The sequence below is a fragment of the Pieris napi genome, chromosome 1 (genome assembly GCF_905475465.1).
Source record: "Pieris napi chromosome 1, ilPieNapi1.2, whole genome shotgun sequence".
NCBI lineage: Eukaryota > Metazoa > Arthropoda > Insecta > Lepidoptera > Pieridae > Pieris > Pieris napi.
This window is the reverse complement of record NC_062234.1, coordinates 1,191,210-1,208,575: the sequence shown is the minus strand read 5'-3', so window position 1 is coordinate 1,208,575 and position 17,366 is coordinate 1,191,210. Positions and strand designations below refer to the sequence as shown.

At 36.2% G+C, this 17,366-nt stretch overlaps 1 protein-coding gene and 2 long non-coding RNA genes across 3 annotated transcripts; all 3 read right to left on the bottom strand.

The window, feature by feature from the left end:
* Positions 1-189: 189 nt before the first annotated feature.
* LOC125053674 (mitochondrial amidoxime reducing component 2) lies at positions 190-7,192 on the bottom strand. Its single transcript, XM_047655173.1, has 8 exons — positions 6,816-7,192; positions 6,043-6,268; positions 5,488-5,632; positions 3,687-3,781; positions 1,908-2,019; positions 1,186-1,391; positions 681-755; positions 190-481 (listed from the first exon to the last, which is right to left on the bottom strand). The coding sequence occupies exons 1-8, from the start codon at positions 6,826-6,828 to the stop codon at positions 352-354; spliced, it is 1,002 nt and encodes a 333-aa protein (XP_047511129.1). The 5' UTR covers positions 6,829-7,192; the 3' UTR covers positions 190-351.
* Positions 7,193-10,877: 3,685 nt separating this feature from the next.
* Positions 10,878-12,542, bottom strand: LOC125053694. The gene is made up of 4 exons (XR_007117613.1): positions 12,382-12,542; positions 11,601-11,745; positions 11,300-11,395; positions 10,878-11,013 (listed from the first exon to the last, which is right to left on the bottom strand). It is a non-coding gene; the product is annotated as an uncharacterized LOC125053694 (long non-coding RNA).
* Positions 12,543-12,729: 187 nt separating this feature from the next.
* On the bottom strand, positions 12,730-17,240 carry LOC125053700. The gene is made up of 2 exons (XR_007117615.1): positions 16,877-17,240; positions 12,730-12,796 (listed from the first exon to the last, which is right to left on the bottom strand). It is a non-coding gene; the product is annotated as an uncharacterized LOC125053700 (long non-coding RNA).
* Between the last annotated feature and the right edge of the window lie 126 nt (positions 17,241-17,366).

Sequence of the window (17,366 nt, the reverse complement as noted above, 5' to 3'; positions counted from 1 at the left end):
TAAACTAATTTAGATGAAATTTGAACTTTTCCCTAGTAGTATTGAAAAATCTCAAATCGAGAGTCTCGATGACTTCGTTTCTGGGAAAAATGTGTGCAAACACGTGTAATACTAATGATATTTAGATCATTATACACTTATGCCAGACTGATAACCTTATTTTAAATCGGTAAGGAATTAGACAAACTGTTTGATAAATTTTTAACTTTAATAATAAAAATCTAATTAATTTATATATTGAATTACAAATTATTTAACAATGTTTAAGTTGAACAAACGAAGTTGAATAATTATGATAAATTTCTAAAAATATCTAAAATTTTGTAATAAATGATAAAATAAAACATGAAATTAAGCTACATAAATGGGGTCGTTCAGGGACACAAGTCCGCCACCACCAGAGCGTAGCGCCATCTGTATTCCCATACGCGGTGAGTTACCGGCCGTCTTGCGCACTTCGGGATCTTCTATTTGACGGTAGCTGCAAATTTATTATAAAATATTTTATTTCATTTCATTAGTCTGCTTTCCTAAATAGCATTGTATTTATATGAATTATAGATGATATCTTTAAAAAATCAAGCATTTCTTACATCACATTTAACCACCAAATAATTCATAAAATCTATTAAAAAAATCGAATAGAATATTAATGAAGTCATCATGATGTGAAAATATACCTTTTTAATGTTTCCAATGGCTCCGCTTTTGTGTGGCGTACTCCAGTTTCTGGGTCAATAGTAGTCATAACACATCTGTGCATAAATTTTATTACAATTAGCAGAAATATTTCACATTTATAAAAAATTGATTACAAAGCTTTAACTATTTGCTTCCCAAGTATTTTTTAGTTTGATCTTACATACATACATATGTCAAAACCGTTTACGACGACATCGTTTAGAACAACATACCGGTTATATTGACCAAAATCAAAGGTCCCGGCTGAATTCTATATTGTGATAATTAATAACAACGTCATCGGCTGTTACGACTAACGGTTTTTACGACCAAATATGGGTATTGGGTAGTCTCTTCGATGTCGTTATAACAGATTTTTACTGTATTTCTTTATTAATCAGCGTGTATTCGAGAAAATAATGCCTTTAGACTGACCCCGTCGGACAAAGAGATCTACAATTATTGCAATAATTATTTTACGATTTAATAGATAAAAATACTTACCTCGTACAGGGTTTTATGATTTCAAATATATTATCTCCTATCTTGACGAACTTCCACTGATCTTCTTGGAAAGGTTTAGCGCCGTCTAACACGAAGTTGGCTCTAAAATTACGATGCGTCACTTGGCAGTCCTTTAATCTTCCATTCAGTTCTTCCACAGAGGCCTCGTTTATTAAATTGAAGGGAACTTCATCTGGGAGGGCGCCCTTTAAATAGTTTTAATGATTATTTAATCTAATAGGTGTAATAAAGTATACGTATTTCCGATAGTGCACGTCCCTGCGAAACAATGATTTCTTCGGCAGTTACTGTACCGTCACATATGAGTTATAGAGTAAGTTTGGATGCCTTATATTCTATAGTCTATATCAGTGGCGTAACTTTACCATCTGGGGCCCGTGGAAAATTCTTTTGATGGGGCCCTATCAGTAAAAATCGTCACGTTGTACTGAGATTAATTTTAAAACTTTGAGATTTTCAGCGTACTCAATTACACGTTGTATATGTCCCACTAATGGCCATAGGCCTCCTCTCTTAGGCAAGAGGGAATGGTCTGTAATCCCCACGCTAGCCCAATGCGTATTGGAGACTTCATATTCATCCATAGAACATAATATCACTTGGGTCGGGGGCCCGTGGCATTTTGCCAGCCCTGCCACCCTATTGTTACGCCACTGGACTCTATATAATGGGCCTGCGGTACTTTAAAACAATAAACATACCGTATCGTTTTTCGTAAACTTGTAAATTTTATTTGTAGTACTTCTTAAATTGCGGCTATTTTGAGATGCGTAATATACGAGCCTGAAGTTGGTAGTTGATTTATCCAATAGCCTGCAATAAGAAGTATCTTTAGGTAGCATATATTCGGTAGGGCTGACAATTTGTAATAATTTACCCTCATATGCATTATGCAAAAGTGAACCATTTTTGAGATATCATGTTTTGCTATTTTCATATACAGGGTGGCCAAAAAGTCGTGGATCAAACGCAAATAGGGGATAGATGAGGTCATCAGCGGCAAAAAATTGTTCTACGGGAGGTCTCTAAGGTCAACCCCTGTAGAGTTATGATTTATTTTGGTTTTTATATGAAAATTGACTTTTTTTACTAATTCTTATTAAAATTCGAAAAAATCTACATCCTGTATCTTTCTCATAATATCCACTTGATTGGTACTGATAAGTTCTTGCGTTAGACATATTATTTATAGTTGTTTATTGAGTGTATTCAAGATAATATTAAGTGATACGATATAACATTTTTTTCAAATCATAAATTTTTCTTTACTTTGGACCCCACTGTGAAAAAAAATTACTCTACCGAAAAGTGACCCTGTATTACAAGTTTTGGCGCATTTAATATGGATTCTGAAAAGGTATTACACATGGCCATGAGTCGCTCTAATATCTTTCTAGGACGAAAAAACAACAACGATTCGGACTTATGATAGATTATTTACCTACCTGTGACCAGTACTGTGTGAATCGGACTAGATTCAAAAAATTGGACAGATGGCTGGAGGGTTACGTAGGAATTTGATTAGACGGTGCAGATTAAGTATTATGATCAGAGTCAGGAATTTTGAGCATATTTTATTGTAAAATATTTTGTTTCCTACAAACAACCATTGAGAAATAATTGTTTTAATACAATTATTATTTCACAATCGTTGTTTGTAATTCTTCCTAGAAAGATATTAGAGTGACTCATGGCCACGTGTAATACCTTTTCAGAATCCCTATTAAATGCGCCAAAACTTGTAGTACAGGGACACTTTTCGGTGGAGTAATTTTTTTTCACAGTGGGGTCCAAAGTAAAGAAAAAATTATGATTTGAAAAAATGTTATATCGTATCACTTAATATTATCTTAAATACACTCAATAAACAACTACAAATAGTATGTCTAACGCAAGAACTCATCAGTATCAATCTAGTGGATATTATGAGAAAGATACAGGATGTAGATATTTTCGAATTTTAAGAAGAATTAGTAAAAAAGTCAATTTTCATATAAAAACCAAAATAAATCATAACTCTGCAGAGGTTGACCTTAGAGACCTCCCGTAGAACAATTTTTTGCCGCTGATGACCTCATCTATCCCCTATTTGCGTTTGATCCACGACTTTTTGGCCACTCTGTATATAAGTCAAAAATATATTTAAAAAATTTATCAATTTTAACGTGTGATGTATTAATATTAAAAAACTTTTGCAACAATGCATAACAATTATAAACATTAATATAAATATTAAAACAAAAGAGGTAGGCGGAAATTCGTATTCGAATTAAACATTCTTCGAAATTTCCATTCCATTCAAATTTCCAAATTGATTAAAGGCAATAATATCCAGTGTAAATATCTCATCTCTAATGTATCATTTTAGGTAATATAATAATTGATTTGAGCACCATAGCCCATATGCCAAAATGTTTTACAAATATTTTGTCCTCCTTATTATGATAATTTGATTAACACGAAAACTATCTGAAACGTACCTTGAAAACCACTCGGCAGCTTCCCAGCCACAGTCATGAACCGGCACAGAGACCGACCAAACTGTAGCGGTCTTCTGGGGTTGTAAGGCTATCACCTTATTTAAAAAAAAGGTAATATGTAAAAAAATGGCCACCTAATAAAAAATCTAAACTTCTACACCTAATTAAGATATGTATTGATAAATTGTTTATTAAAACCTTAACATAACAATCAATATACAGTATTTACTGTTTTCTTAAAAATCAATAAAAAGAAAATTGAAACAAATTTAAAAAGTTTAGTCCCTGTGGCAGTGTACCTTTAACGCTGGCAGCATTTCCTCACAGCCTTACGATACTTATACGTTGAGCGAGGAAAGCACCAGCTCTGGGGTCACGGGTAAGATATTACTTTAAATTAAGATGTTATTCTGTCATATTTACTAGAGGATCTTATGAGTTTACAATAAAAATTGTTACTGATATCCCGAGGTTTGAACGAAGTGAACTAAATAACATAATTAGGCAATGTTGTCTAGGCACACAATTCTGAACTCTTAAGGTGGGAACTGACCAACGTTACGAGGTGTAATGTAACATGTAATGTAATGTTACACAGCGAGCATTCGTGCAGTCAGTACGTCGTGTTACGGGGAAACCAGCGAGCAACGAGCCGCTCGTTGCTCGCTTTGAGTGCTCCACCCGGCTGTCGGTTTTTTGGCGAATCCTTTGACTGTTACGCGGTTCAGTAATTACGCGTCGCACGTCGCGAGTCATCATGGTTATGATTTTCTGTAAATTGTGTCTTTTTAAGTACTTTTGGTCCAATTAAATTCAACAGTTCTTCAAAATTGAGACCTGCGTACAAAGTTTTTATACTGTCCAGTAATCATTTGGTTTTTAATATTGCAATCAATAACAAACCACCTCATACGGCTGTGTTTTTAAATAAGTTTTATGTCCAGTAACATTTTTTCTTCTTCTTAATTTGGATGAAACAATAATTAAATAGAATGAAAGATATCAACATTATCACTATCACATCTTGTGAACACTGGCGGCGAAAGTGGAGCACAGAGTTTTGACGAGCATGTTACGCTGATTTTAGAACACAGCGTAACATGCTCGATGCGTAACACGCTCGATGCGAATGCTACATTACACCTCGTAACTTTGGTCAGTTCCCACCTTTAGATTGTGCGTTGTAATCTCGACTGTATAATAAATTGTTCTTCCTATGCACTCAACTTGTATAAAAAGGTCTTAGGGTATGATTCACAGCCTACATATACTATGACTTCCATTTGTCAAATTCAACATGTTTTTGACAAACTATCTTACACTTAGAAGAAGTCGGCTTACTATCTTGCCTTAACTTAAAGACGCAGACTAAGATACAGATGCAGACGTCTGAGGCGAAGACTCATTTTGTTTTACTGTGACGCCACAGGATTATTATTACTAAAACATCTCTCATCACTCCGCGCAACCGCTGCAACTGTATAAAGCGCATATTCGGCCCCACATGGAGTACTGTTTTCACTTCTGGGCGGGAGCTTCCCAGTACCAGCTCCTTCTTGACCGTATTCAACCAAAAGCGGTTCCAATCGACGACCAATCCCTCTTCGAGCGGCTTGATCCTTTGGCGTTGAGTAGAGATGTGGGGTCACTCTACATCGTCTACCGCATTTACCATGGAGAGTCCATGGAGATCCCTCTGGCATTGAGGGTGCCCATGGGCGACGGTATTACTTAACATCAGGTGAGTCTCCTGCCCGTTTGCCCCCTGTTCTATAAAAAAAACATAAGTAAAATCAATCACCTCAGCTAAATTCACAGACACCGGTTCCATATCACGATGCTTTAAAGTTAGAATAGAATTCGTGATCGACGGTTCAACTAATAGAAGTTCCGGATAGGCCCTTCCTGTTATGAAGTTGTTCTTGTCATCCACGACCATCAACACTCTGTAAAAGCGAAAAGTGATGATTTTTTAATATGTATGTAATATAATTTTTTCAACAAGCTTATGAGATATAGTTTCAATTGGGACGTATTTTATTTCCAGTTCTTCTCTTCCGTTCTACGCCGTTTATGTAAGCATTTATGTATATTTCTTTTTTGACGTTCATAAGTGTACATTGTGTTACCTATATGAATAAATGATTTTTGACTTGACTTGATTTCAGTTTCAGTTAAAAAACTTGATTAATGATGGATGGATACATATTTATTACATATGTTACAAAATTCGATGTTTTAAGTCCTGTCAGCAATAGAGATTGCAACAGAAAGTTGACAGACTGAGCAAGGTGGCAGGTAAATTCGCGTCCTTTATCTTACTGGATATACTTGAAAAACAAATAAGTTCACGTACCTATCTCTTAACCAACCATTTTTCAAACCTAGCAGACTACATTCTGCAGTATTTAAAACAATTGGACCACACGATTTTATTGGGTAGGCATAAATGTTCTTAAGGGTTCCAACTTGTGTCCATTCCGCGGGTAAACTTGGTTTTTGTAACTCTTTATACAGCTGATAAGCTGCGTATGCGCCACCGATAACGCCGGCTGATGCTATTGCGGCTTTGGCGTAAGTACCTATTGAAAGTTATCCTTAATGTAAGTAGTTTATAGTTCGAGTTTCCTATTTTGTATGTGGAAAAGAATCAATTAATTTTGCATAATGAGGAGAGTGCATAAAATAAATAGTTACAGCATTAAATTACCATCATAATTATCATCAATTTATTCCTTTGATTTTTAAGTTTTTTTTTTTGGTATTAAGGTATTCACAAAAAATTGTAAGTAAGTAGGCCTCTAAACTGAATATGTATTGAATTTCATAAATAGAACCTAGGATCTTTACAATGTTCTGAATGAACATTTTAAGTAGCATAGCTCAGCATTTACTAGGTAATGTAAATAAAAAATACATATTACTCAATAATATTGCGAGTAAATGACCTTGATTTTACATCTTAGAATTAATTTAAAATTTCTTTAATGTCGATAAAAAGAACTAGGCAAGGGATTACTATACTTTATAGTTATTTAACCTACGTAGTCTATGGATGACTATATTTTAAATCTGTTTCAATAAAAATAAATCTTGTTAAATCAGTCTTATGCTGAAATTGCAGCTTACCTTGATTTGACATCGTTGCCTTTAGTACGAAGTAATTAAAATGTATAACACACGGTTAAAGGAAACGTAATCAAGTGTGACACAAGTAAATAGTAAACACAGATGACAGAATCGAAAAGCGCTTAAATCTGTATAGTATTGACGTTTAAATTTGACAGATACGTGCAACATACGAACATAGAATTATTTTGTGACCGAAACTTTATTACGCAATTAATAAAGCGCTGCAGCGCGTTGGGTATTTTCAATTGCTATATTAGTTTTTAACAATTTGGCTTTGTATAATTGTTTTATCGTTGCTTAAAATATCACCACAAGTTTAAAATAATTATTTCGTGTCTCTGCCTTGGTGTTATATAAATAAATTAAAATATTGATTCTAATATAACAGAAAACTATACGACTGCACTCTGTGCGCTGCTTATCGTCAATAGTAGGTATTTTCTCATGTTGTTTCAGATAAAAATATTTACAACGTATTATCTTATTGTCCTTATACATTTGACATTCGTTGCCCTACAAGTTATATTATAGTTAATTAGCACGATTTCTTACAATTGTTTTTTCAGACAGTGTCGTAAAATACAATTATAGATATAATGTAAAAAAATCAATGTTACGTTTACTTTTAATTAAGTGTAAGCCACATGTATGTTGCCGGATTTGAATGGGAATGATATTCTTTTTTTTTTTTTGGAAGGTCCCTAAGTCGTATTGGTTCGGAAATATATCTACTGGCCCCACGCTCCGTGCCTATACAATCAACATATTTTTTTCATCAAATCAATAGATTTTGTATTTATATAAACAATAAAATAACGAATGTTTGTCTGTAGATATTTTTTAATTTTATCTAAGAATATCGGAGACTGATTTTGTACTTTGTCGGCTTGCAATGCTAGACAACATAAAATAAGTAATAATAATGTACCAATTTCATTATAAGTAATTAACAATATTCTTAGCGTGACTTTTTGGTACAAAATTTTCGTGTTATACGTTTCAGTATTAATTATTCATATAAAGACTTAATACATGTACATATATATTTTATTGAATAAACTAAAAAGTAACAAAAAAAACAAATATTCGACATAAAATAATGTTTACAATTTCATGCAATCTCTATGCGATTCCGAGAGACTCTGAGTCCGAAGGTGTCCCCTAAGCAATGTAAATGGTATCATTTAAATTAACGGTCCCACCAGGCGGGGATCGAAGGGCCATTTGCACGCCCATTCGAGGTGAAGTCCCAATTGATTTACGAATTTGCGGATCTTCGTGAAGGCGATAGCTGAAATAGTTACTTAAAGTCAAGCCTTTTCCTTATAAACATAGTCAATGCCTGGGTTCGATTTCCGAGCAAATAGTACGTACGACTAGAGCAGAACAATCGTGTCTTTGACGCATTCTGCATTGCACCAGTTGATACACCCCGAACACAGAATGTACCTGAAGAATCTATGCGTACGGTTCAGCAACTTCAAAGGAATAAAAGTGAAACAATTGCAAGCCTGCGACAATACCTGCCCGGCCAGTGTAAAGAATTCAGAATTCAGTGTAGATATTCCCAGTGCTGTCATCCGCATAGCAGTGAATGTTGCTAAGTTGCAACATATCATTGATATGCAGAAGAAATAGGGTCGGGGATAGAACACAGCCTTGTGGGACCCCAGCGTTCACGGGTTTAAGGTCGGAACATGCTCCGTCGATGACGACCTTGATGCTCCGATCGGCCAGAAAGCTGGAGATCCAATCGCATAATTTCTCGGGAAGCCCATAGGCTGGAAGCTTCGAGAGCAGTGCTCTGTGCCACACCCGATCGAAGGCTTTCGCTATGTCCAAACTTACCGCCAGCGCCTCCCCCTTGGACTCAATTGCTTCTGCCCACCTATGGGTAAGGTATACAAGGAGGTCACCAGCTGAGCGACCACGACGAAAGCCGTACTGAGAATCGCTAATCAACTGGTGACCTTCTAGATAACTCAAGAGCTGGCAATTAATAATGGTTTCCATTATTTTGGAGAACAAGGAGGTTATAGCTATTGGGCGATAGTTGGACGGATCAGAGCGATCGCCTTTTTTGGGATCGGATGTATCGAAGCGGTCTTCCAGCACTTCGGGACAGTGCCGAGCGAGTACAGGTACCGGAAAAGGCGCGTTAAGACCGGAGCCAACTCAGGAGCACAAGTACGCAGCACAATTGGGGGGATACCATCCGGCCCGCTCGACTTATGAAAGTCCAAGGAAGATAGTGCTTTGCGGACAGCACGTTGCCGGAATGTGATTTCCGGCATCGAGGAATCACACCGCGAAATGGTCGGTGGTGATCTCCCTCGGTCATCCAAAGTCGAGTTGGACGCGAAGAGACAGCCCAAAAGGTCGGCCTTCTCCTTCGCAGTGTGGGCCAGAGAGTCATCCTCCCTGTGCAGTGGCGGAATGGAGGGCTGACAAAAATTCCCCTGGACAGCTTTGGCGAGAGACCAGAAGGCTCGAGTCCCTGAAGGGAGTTGGGCCAATCTCTCGCCAAATCTGGCAATGTGCTCTGACTTTGCCTTAGTGATTTCTCGTTTGAAGGACCTGGAGGCTGAGTTATATGCTGTTTTAAGTTCGCTGGTATTGGCATCACGAGATTTCGCCGCTTCCGCCCATGCCTTAAAGCATTCTCGCTTTCGACGCGAGGCCACCTTGCAAGAACATTTAAACCAGGGCTGAGACTTGCCACCGATCGGCACCGCAGAAAATGGAATAAAGAGTTCCATGCCCTGCAGAACCACTTCGGCGACAGAGGCGGCGACGGAATCTGGAGCTTCCGGCGAAAAGCACATAGTCCCCCAAGGGTAGGACGCAAAGAAAGACCGCATCCCGTCCCAATCTGCTGACTTATAGTGCCAAATACGGCGACAACCCATAAAGCGGGGCCGTGAAGGGCGCGTAGATGGCACGGTACTCCGGACCACACAATGATCTGATGAACCCAATGGCGGGTCAACAGAGACTTGATAGTTCTCCGGATGTGAAGTCAGCAGAAGGTCCAACAAAGAGGGTTTATGACCATCCACATCTGGTATTCGCGTAATCGCAGGGACCATTTGTGTCAGGTCGTAGGCTAAAGCAAAGTCGTGAAAGGATCTTCCCGCGTGATCGGTAGTTTCAGAGCCGAGCCAATCGGCATGGTGGGCGTTAAAATCGCCAAGTATCACGATTTCAGCGGTAGGAACCCTTTCGAGCAGGGAATCTGTAGCCATTTGAATGTGCTCAATGAGTCGGTCAGTTTCGGTATTTCCGCTATGGGACCTATACAGGCATGCGTAGAATCGCGGATGGTCATCGCAGTCTACGCGCAGCCAGAGGTTAGATAGGTCCCTTCCTTCAAGCGTCCCGAGGCGACGAGAACAGATATCCTCTCTGACGTACACGCAAACTCCCGCCCGCGGCACAAACGAATGTTCCAATTTGTACCCCGGGTAGGAGAGGTAGGAAGTATCAGCCGGGGAGGAAATCTGAGTCTCGGTAAGAAAGAGCAAGGCCGGCTTCGCAGTCTCTAAGTGGACTGCGTTGATATTGGTATTGAGCCCCCTAACATAGGTGAAGTCCACGGCGAGTGTGGATGGGGGTGCCTTTGTAGAATTGCTCCGTTTGCCCCGAGAACGATTAATGATGTTTTTACCGAGCGCAGAATTGCCCCCCCCCCAGAATACGAAGGGCAGCCTGTGCGTCCACCACCGGGCGCATAATGTCCCGGTATTGGACGCCCAGAGGGGGATTCTCCACCGCGAGCGCGTGTGGTAGATTCTGTTTTTTATTCTGCACCTTCATATTTCTAGTAGAGGGGGGGGGGGGGAATGGGCTCCGGGAGTCTCTCTCACCGCACGTAACGCGAGTACAATAAGGCGAACTTATTGCATCACTTCACGCCGGTTTTCTGAGAGACAGTGGTACTGCCCCGGTCGTGCCTACTTATTAGTAACTTAAAAAAAGTTAAGGTTATAAGAACAAATTGACATTGCACATTAATCAATCATTATCAATAATAATTATTGAAAGTTATTACTTATTAGTAATAAAATATTTTATATATACCGTATCTTCACTTCCAAAGTTGTAAATATTTTGTACATGACTTTGAGCTAGTTTACGACTTTTTTTCGAAGCGTATAAAACAAGTTTCATCGGGTTTTCTGTGGAACCGAGTAATCTGGAAGCATTTAGTCTAGCTTTAACAGCATAAAGCTAACAATGGTTGTATTAAAAGATTAGTTTTATTGAAAAATAGCGGCAGTCATCGCAGCGCATAGACACCCATTTCAGTGGATGCGGATGATTAAATCAAAATAGATTAGATCAAAATTATATTAAATTATTTATAATTAAAATTTCTTTCAGTCTAGAGTCATAGATTTTAATCGCTTAGTTTGAAATTAAATCGTCCCTTAACACAGAAAATTCCAAATAACAATATTCAGTTTTGACTTGATTGCTACCTTGAAAACCAATCGCTTGCAGCCCAACCGCAGTCACGAATAGGAACTTTGGTACCCCAAACAAACACCACTTTGGGGCTTTTGTAATTCAATAACCTGAAAATAGCGTTATGAAAAATAAGATTGCAAAAACTGACAAATATTCGAAACATTATAAATATGAGAAGTCTCTCTCTCCTTCCATCTAGTAGTGGTTAATCTTTTATCAAGGAAGGTATCATTCTACGACCAAATTAACGTAATTAATGAATGAAACCGCTTTAAAGAGCTCTTATATGAATGGTAAAATTTTATGACGTACCTCATCCAAATTAATTCTAAGTGGTTCCATATCTTTGTGTTTCAATGTTAAAATAGATTTCTCAAACGATGACTGCACAAGAAGAAGATTGGGATGTTTTCTTGCCGTTAGAAAACGATAATTTGAATCAGTTACCATTAGGAACCTTAAAAAAACGATAAGTTCGTAGTGAATTTTCCACCTATAACTTTACATGCATGCAAACGCAAAAAAAAATGTTCTAATTACACTAACGATACCATGACGACTGGAATGCTTAATTTTTGGCTAAATATAAGAAATCATGGCCATGCGTCATACTCGTGAACGGGTGCTACTCGTGGTGACTGGTCGTACTTGAATTCGTGTATGTGGTTCCCACGAGAATGTAGGTGCGTGCTCCTATTTCACCATGCCTCCTGCTGATATGGGACAAATCTTTGTTTTTAATTTATTTTATTATTATTTATTACTTAAGATGTCACGTGGAACATGGTTGCAGCTCCTTACAAACGTTGTGTAAAACAAAAAACTTGGCGATTAAAAAGAGTGGCGGAGAGTTTATTGCCAGTTCTTCTCTTCCTTTCTACGCCCTTGATTTGAGAACTGGCAGTAAATGTAAAATTAGAAGCATTTAATGTATATTTCTTTTTTTTTTGACGTTCATGACGTACCTACATAAATAAATTATTTTTGTTTGTTTGTTAATCAACAAGTAGTTTACTACTACTGATTTCTGTATGATTCCAATAAGTACCGCAGTAAAGTTTCGTTATAAAAAAATATTACTAAACATAAATACCTGTCCCTCAGCCAATTATCCTTCAAACCCAATGAAGAGCATTCTGCTGTGTTCAGTACGATCGGCGCGCAAGACTTTATAGGGTACACCAATAAGTTTTTTAATGTTCCCACTGGGATCCATTGCTCGGGAATTTTAGTTTTATTTTGTCCCTTTTTAAATAATAAATAAATAAATAATAAATAAATCTTTATTCGTTATCTCAAAGATTTTACAATAGCTGATAAGTGATTGGGACCTCCTTTTAAGCGCATAAGCACTTGTGTTAGGAGAACCCGCTCTTCCATTACATAGGTGTACTAACTAATTATAATTTAATTTAACACGTATAGCTAAGCTAAGTATTACAATATATGATATGATAGAAATAATCCGCCAACAACTCCAACCCCAACCGCAGTACTTACGTAAATTGCTAAAATTGTTCAGATAATGTTATTTATCATAACTTCTTAGCTTGACCTTGCCCATCGTCTTGTACCATAGTTATTGTTACAAATATAAATACGATAATATATGTTAATTTGGCACATATAAAAATTGTGCATACCAAAGAGATATAAATATAGTATCGAGAGAGTGGTAGTACACAAACGTATGCTCAGCTTCCATCTATCCAAGGGTTTCCTATTGTTTTTGATAGTTTGATATTAAAAAAATCCATTAGTAGGCATACATGGTCTTAGGAAATTTTTAGTCATTCTAAGCTATATTATGTTCACTTAAGTGTGAATTTTTTTTTTTTTTTTATTATTTTTATCTTATATATACATTGCCTTATGATAAACTTACTTTAACTTAAACTTACTTTAATTAACTTTAACTTAATTTAATTAAATTAATAATAATAAACTTGACAATAAGCTTAAAGCTATGTATTATACTGAGAGACTGGTGCTTGAAAGAGGTTGGGAAAACCTGTTATTACAAGTCACCAGTCCCTATTGAACATAGTGTTTCAAAAAGTATTGCTAATTGCTAACAAGTCTTTAAAAACGAACGAAAATAAATAATTTATAAAAATATATATAAGAAAATAAAAATAATTAAAAATAAAAAAATAAAAAATAGTAAAAAGTAAAAGCGTTTGTGAGTGGGTGTGTGTGAGTGTACGGGTCAGTGTGAGTGCGTGTGCGTGTGTGAGTGTACTAAATTGAGACTAGAGTGCGCGAGAAAAACGTTCCATTTATTAATTTAAATTAGAGGTCGTAATAGATTTTCTGTGTTTTGGTAATCAAGCGATTTGAGATATTTAGTTACTACTTTTTTACAATTGTATTTTGAGAGATGATAAATTTGAAGGTCTTTGTTAAGTTTATTGTATAAATGGGTACCTAGAAAGCAATACGAACTATGGGAAAGAGCTGTTTTGAAAAGTTGAGGACGGCATACGGAATACTTTCTAGTTTCTACGCCTTCCATCTACTAGTTTTTGATCGTATTCTATCTCAGAATGCTTCGTAAGAATAGTGTACAGGATGAAAGTTTGTCTTACGGATAATACATCCCAATCCTTATACAAGTCAGCTGTGGGAAAGCGAAAGGGGAGTCCTGCACCTACTTTTAAGATCGCACGATGCGCTCTCTCGACCTCAATGAGGTGTGTTTTGGCAGCGCCTCCCCACGAGGGTATACAATACACCACCAAAGAATGACATAAGGCATAGTATACCATCCTAAGGACGCTGCGATCAGCGATGTGCTTGAGAAGCTTAAATACAAAAATAAGTTTCCGTAATTTTAATACCAGGGATTCGACGTGCCTGCTAAAATTTAATTGTTGATCGATGTCGACACCAAGGTATTTGAAGTGGTCAGTCCTTTGAAGATTAGGACAAAAGATCTGGGAGATATTGCAGTTACAGTTTGGTACATGAGCGTATAAGGCCAGCGAAGGAGGTGGAAGTTGATTTGATCTCCTGGCAAAAGTCATAAATTTAGATTTAGATACATTTAGCGTTAAGATATTGTGATGAAGCCATTTGGATACTGTTTGAAAGCCAATCTGAGCTAGACGAAATACCTCATTCCAGTTGTCTCCACTGAAGAAAAGCGCGGTATCGTCAGCAAAGGTGAAGATTTTGCCCTGCTGTAGGTTAAGCTGGCAGAGGCCATTTATGTAGATTAAAAATAGGGTAGGACCGAGGATGCTGCCTTGAGGCACGCCAAACTTAACCTCACACTCATCACTAACATGGTTTTCGACCTTGACTCTGTGTTTTCTATTACTAAGATAGTTTGTTAGCAGTTTTAAAGGTAAACTACGAATGCCAAGTATTTCTAGTTTAGTTAATAAATGTGGGATGGAGACAGTATCAAATGCTTTGGCCATATCAATAAAAATAGCCAGACATTTCTTTCTGTCATCTAATGAAGAAACCGCAGAGTTTACTAGGTCTTGTACAGCACTGCTTGTGGACTTTCCTCGACGAAAACCAAATTGGGAGCGTGAGAGGAGTTCATTATTTTCAAGGTACGTTGTCAGTCTGTTATTAATTAGACGTTCTAGAATTTTAGACATTACGGGCAGGATAGAGATAGGTCTGAAGTTATCAACGCGATTTTTTTCACCACCTTTGTAAATGGGTTTGATGATAGCTGTTTTAAAAGAATCCGGAAATACTCCTGTGTTGAAAGCCAAGTTACATATGTGAGTTATGATAGGTGCTAACTGGCACTCGTATCTTTTAATGAACGAACCAGAAATTTGGTCAAAACCTACTGCGCAATTATCCCGCAGGCACCTAATAACTTGAGCAACTTCGTATACATTAGTAGGTAACAAGGCAAATGAATTAAGTGGAGAATTAAGAGAGGATTCTGAATTAAATGTAGGCAAATTTGGGTCATTGTATGGGTTTTTCTCTGCGAGGTTTCTACCTACGTTGGCGAAAAAACTATTAACTTCATTGACGGACTTATTCGGATTAATGGTAGATATAAGACATGAAGAATAATCAGTAGGCTTCCTAGAACCACTTATTTCTTTTATTACTTCCCATAGCTTTTTTTTATCATCCTTAGAAGCTTGAAGCTCTAGTCTCTCGTAATTTCTTTTAGCCTTTTTGATAAGTGACGTACAGAAATTTCTATACCGCTTGTATGATATAATGGGAATGTCGTTTGTGGGGTCTTTTTTGAGTTTTTTGTGGAGGTTGTCTCTGTTTCTCATACATCTCAATAATTGAGGTGTTATCCAGGGTTTCCTAATAGATTTTCTACGTGGGATTTTAGTTAATTTCGTGTTCCTTTGCAAGGCCGAGGTAATAAAGTTAATCAAAAGGCTAATAGCAATATTTACATCTTTACATTCTAATATGTTTTGTAAATTTAGGCTTATTATATCTTTATCTAACCCTTCATAATCGACGCGCTTAAAATTTTTATTTTGAAATTGAGGGGGTGATCGTTGAGCAATGCTGAGTGCAACACTTTCGTGATCAGTAATTGATGATTCGAATATTATGCACTTAGCTATTGATTTAGTTTTTATCATCATGTGGTCCAGGCAAGTTTTACCGTGGGTGGGTACGGAAATACCTTGAAGTATGCAATGACTCGCCAATATGTTTAAATATTCATAAGAACGTTTGTCGGGACTACTTGAAACAATGTCAATATTAATATCCCCACACAAGATTATGTTTTTAAAAATTTTTACCCGAGTAAGAAGTTGGTTGAGAGAATTAATGAAGTCGACGGTATTGTACACACTAGGCGGGCGATATATGGCAATTATACATGTATCACTATTTATTTTAATCATGAGGCAGTTTGCATCACTAACTTTGGGTTCTTCGTGCGTAATTTTCAACTGCTTGCTATAATATATGACAATACCCTCATTTTGCGTTTTGTGTTCAGTTGTCGATACATAGTTATAGTTTACAAGGTTAGGAATTGGTCTCGTTTGAGATAACCAACATTCAGTTAAGACTATAAAGTCCCACGGAATTTTTGATCTTTGTAATAAGGTTGAGAGATTTGGCATATTACAATTAATGCTACGTATATTTTGTGTCAGAATATTTAATGGGTTATTCGATTTAATTTTAAAATAATTAGATACTAACCCTGATTTCAATAAACAATACCTAATAATATAAATTTAGTGTTTAATTAATAACATATAATAAGTATATGTATAATAATTAACATAAATCATATATATTAAATTAACTAATTATTATTTATGTTTAATATATTTATTATGTATACATAAATAATTCGTTATAAATTATAGAAATGTAGCGCTACTTTGATAAAAACTAAAATCCTGTTACTTATTTTTATATACCCTCAGACTGCACTAATATTTTGCAATTATGAAATTTATATCAAAGTAAAAAAAATCATAAATAATATTTAAACTTTATCCATGGCTATTATATAAATATTAGTGTTATTAATATTTTATCAACATCACTTGTCAAAATATAAGCCCCACCTGCTTATCATAGGCCACAAATTTAAATAACAGATAACACATTCTCACCTTGAGACATGGCTCTCTAATAACGATACTACGATTGCAATTAATTGCCAACTTTGAATTATAACATGAGGTCTTGAACTTGATAATATCAAGTTCAAGTATATGTGTTCTACGCCACAACACACTACTGCAACTTAATGTATGGCGGTTTACATATATGTATTCTATACATTATGCATCATAGAATATAATACTCTGCCGAGATACGCTATTTCGAATGCCTCTTAAGAATGATGACTTTCGGATTATTTTCACTCTAAAACTTAAAATTGGAAAATAATACATATTTAATGGACTCAGAGAATTGAATAATTACTGATAAGACCTAAGATACAAGACTTAAAATATAATACACGTTATATTCCAGTTAAAACTTTGATGTAATTTAAATAAATTAAATTCTTTTAAAAACATGAATTAGTGTATGAAAATCGTTTCTCATTTATTTATTCTTTAGTATATTATACTCATTGTTAGATTGTTTGTGATA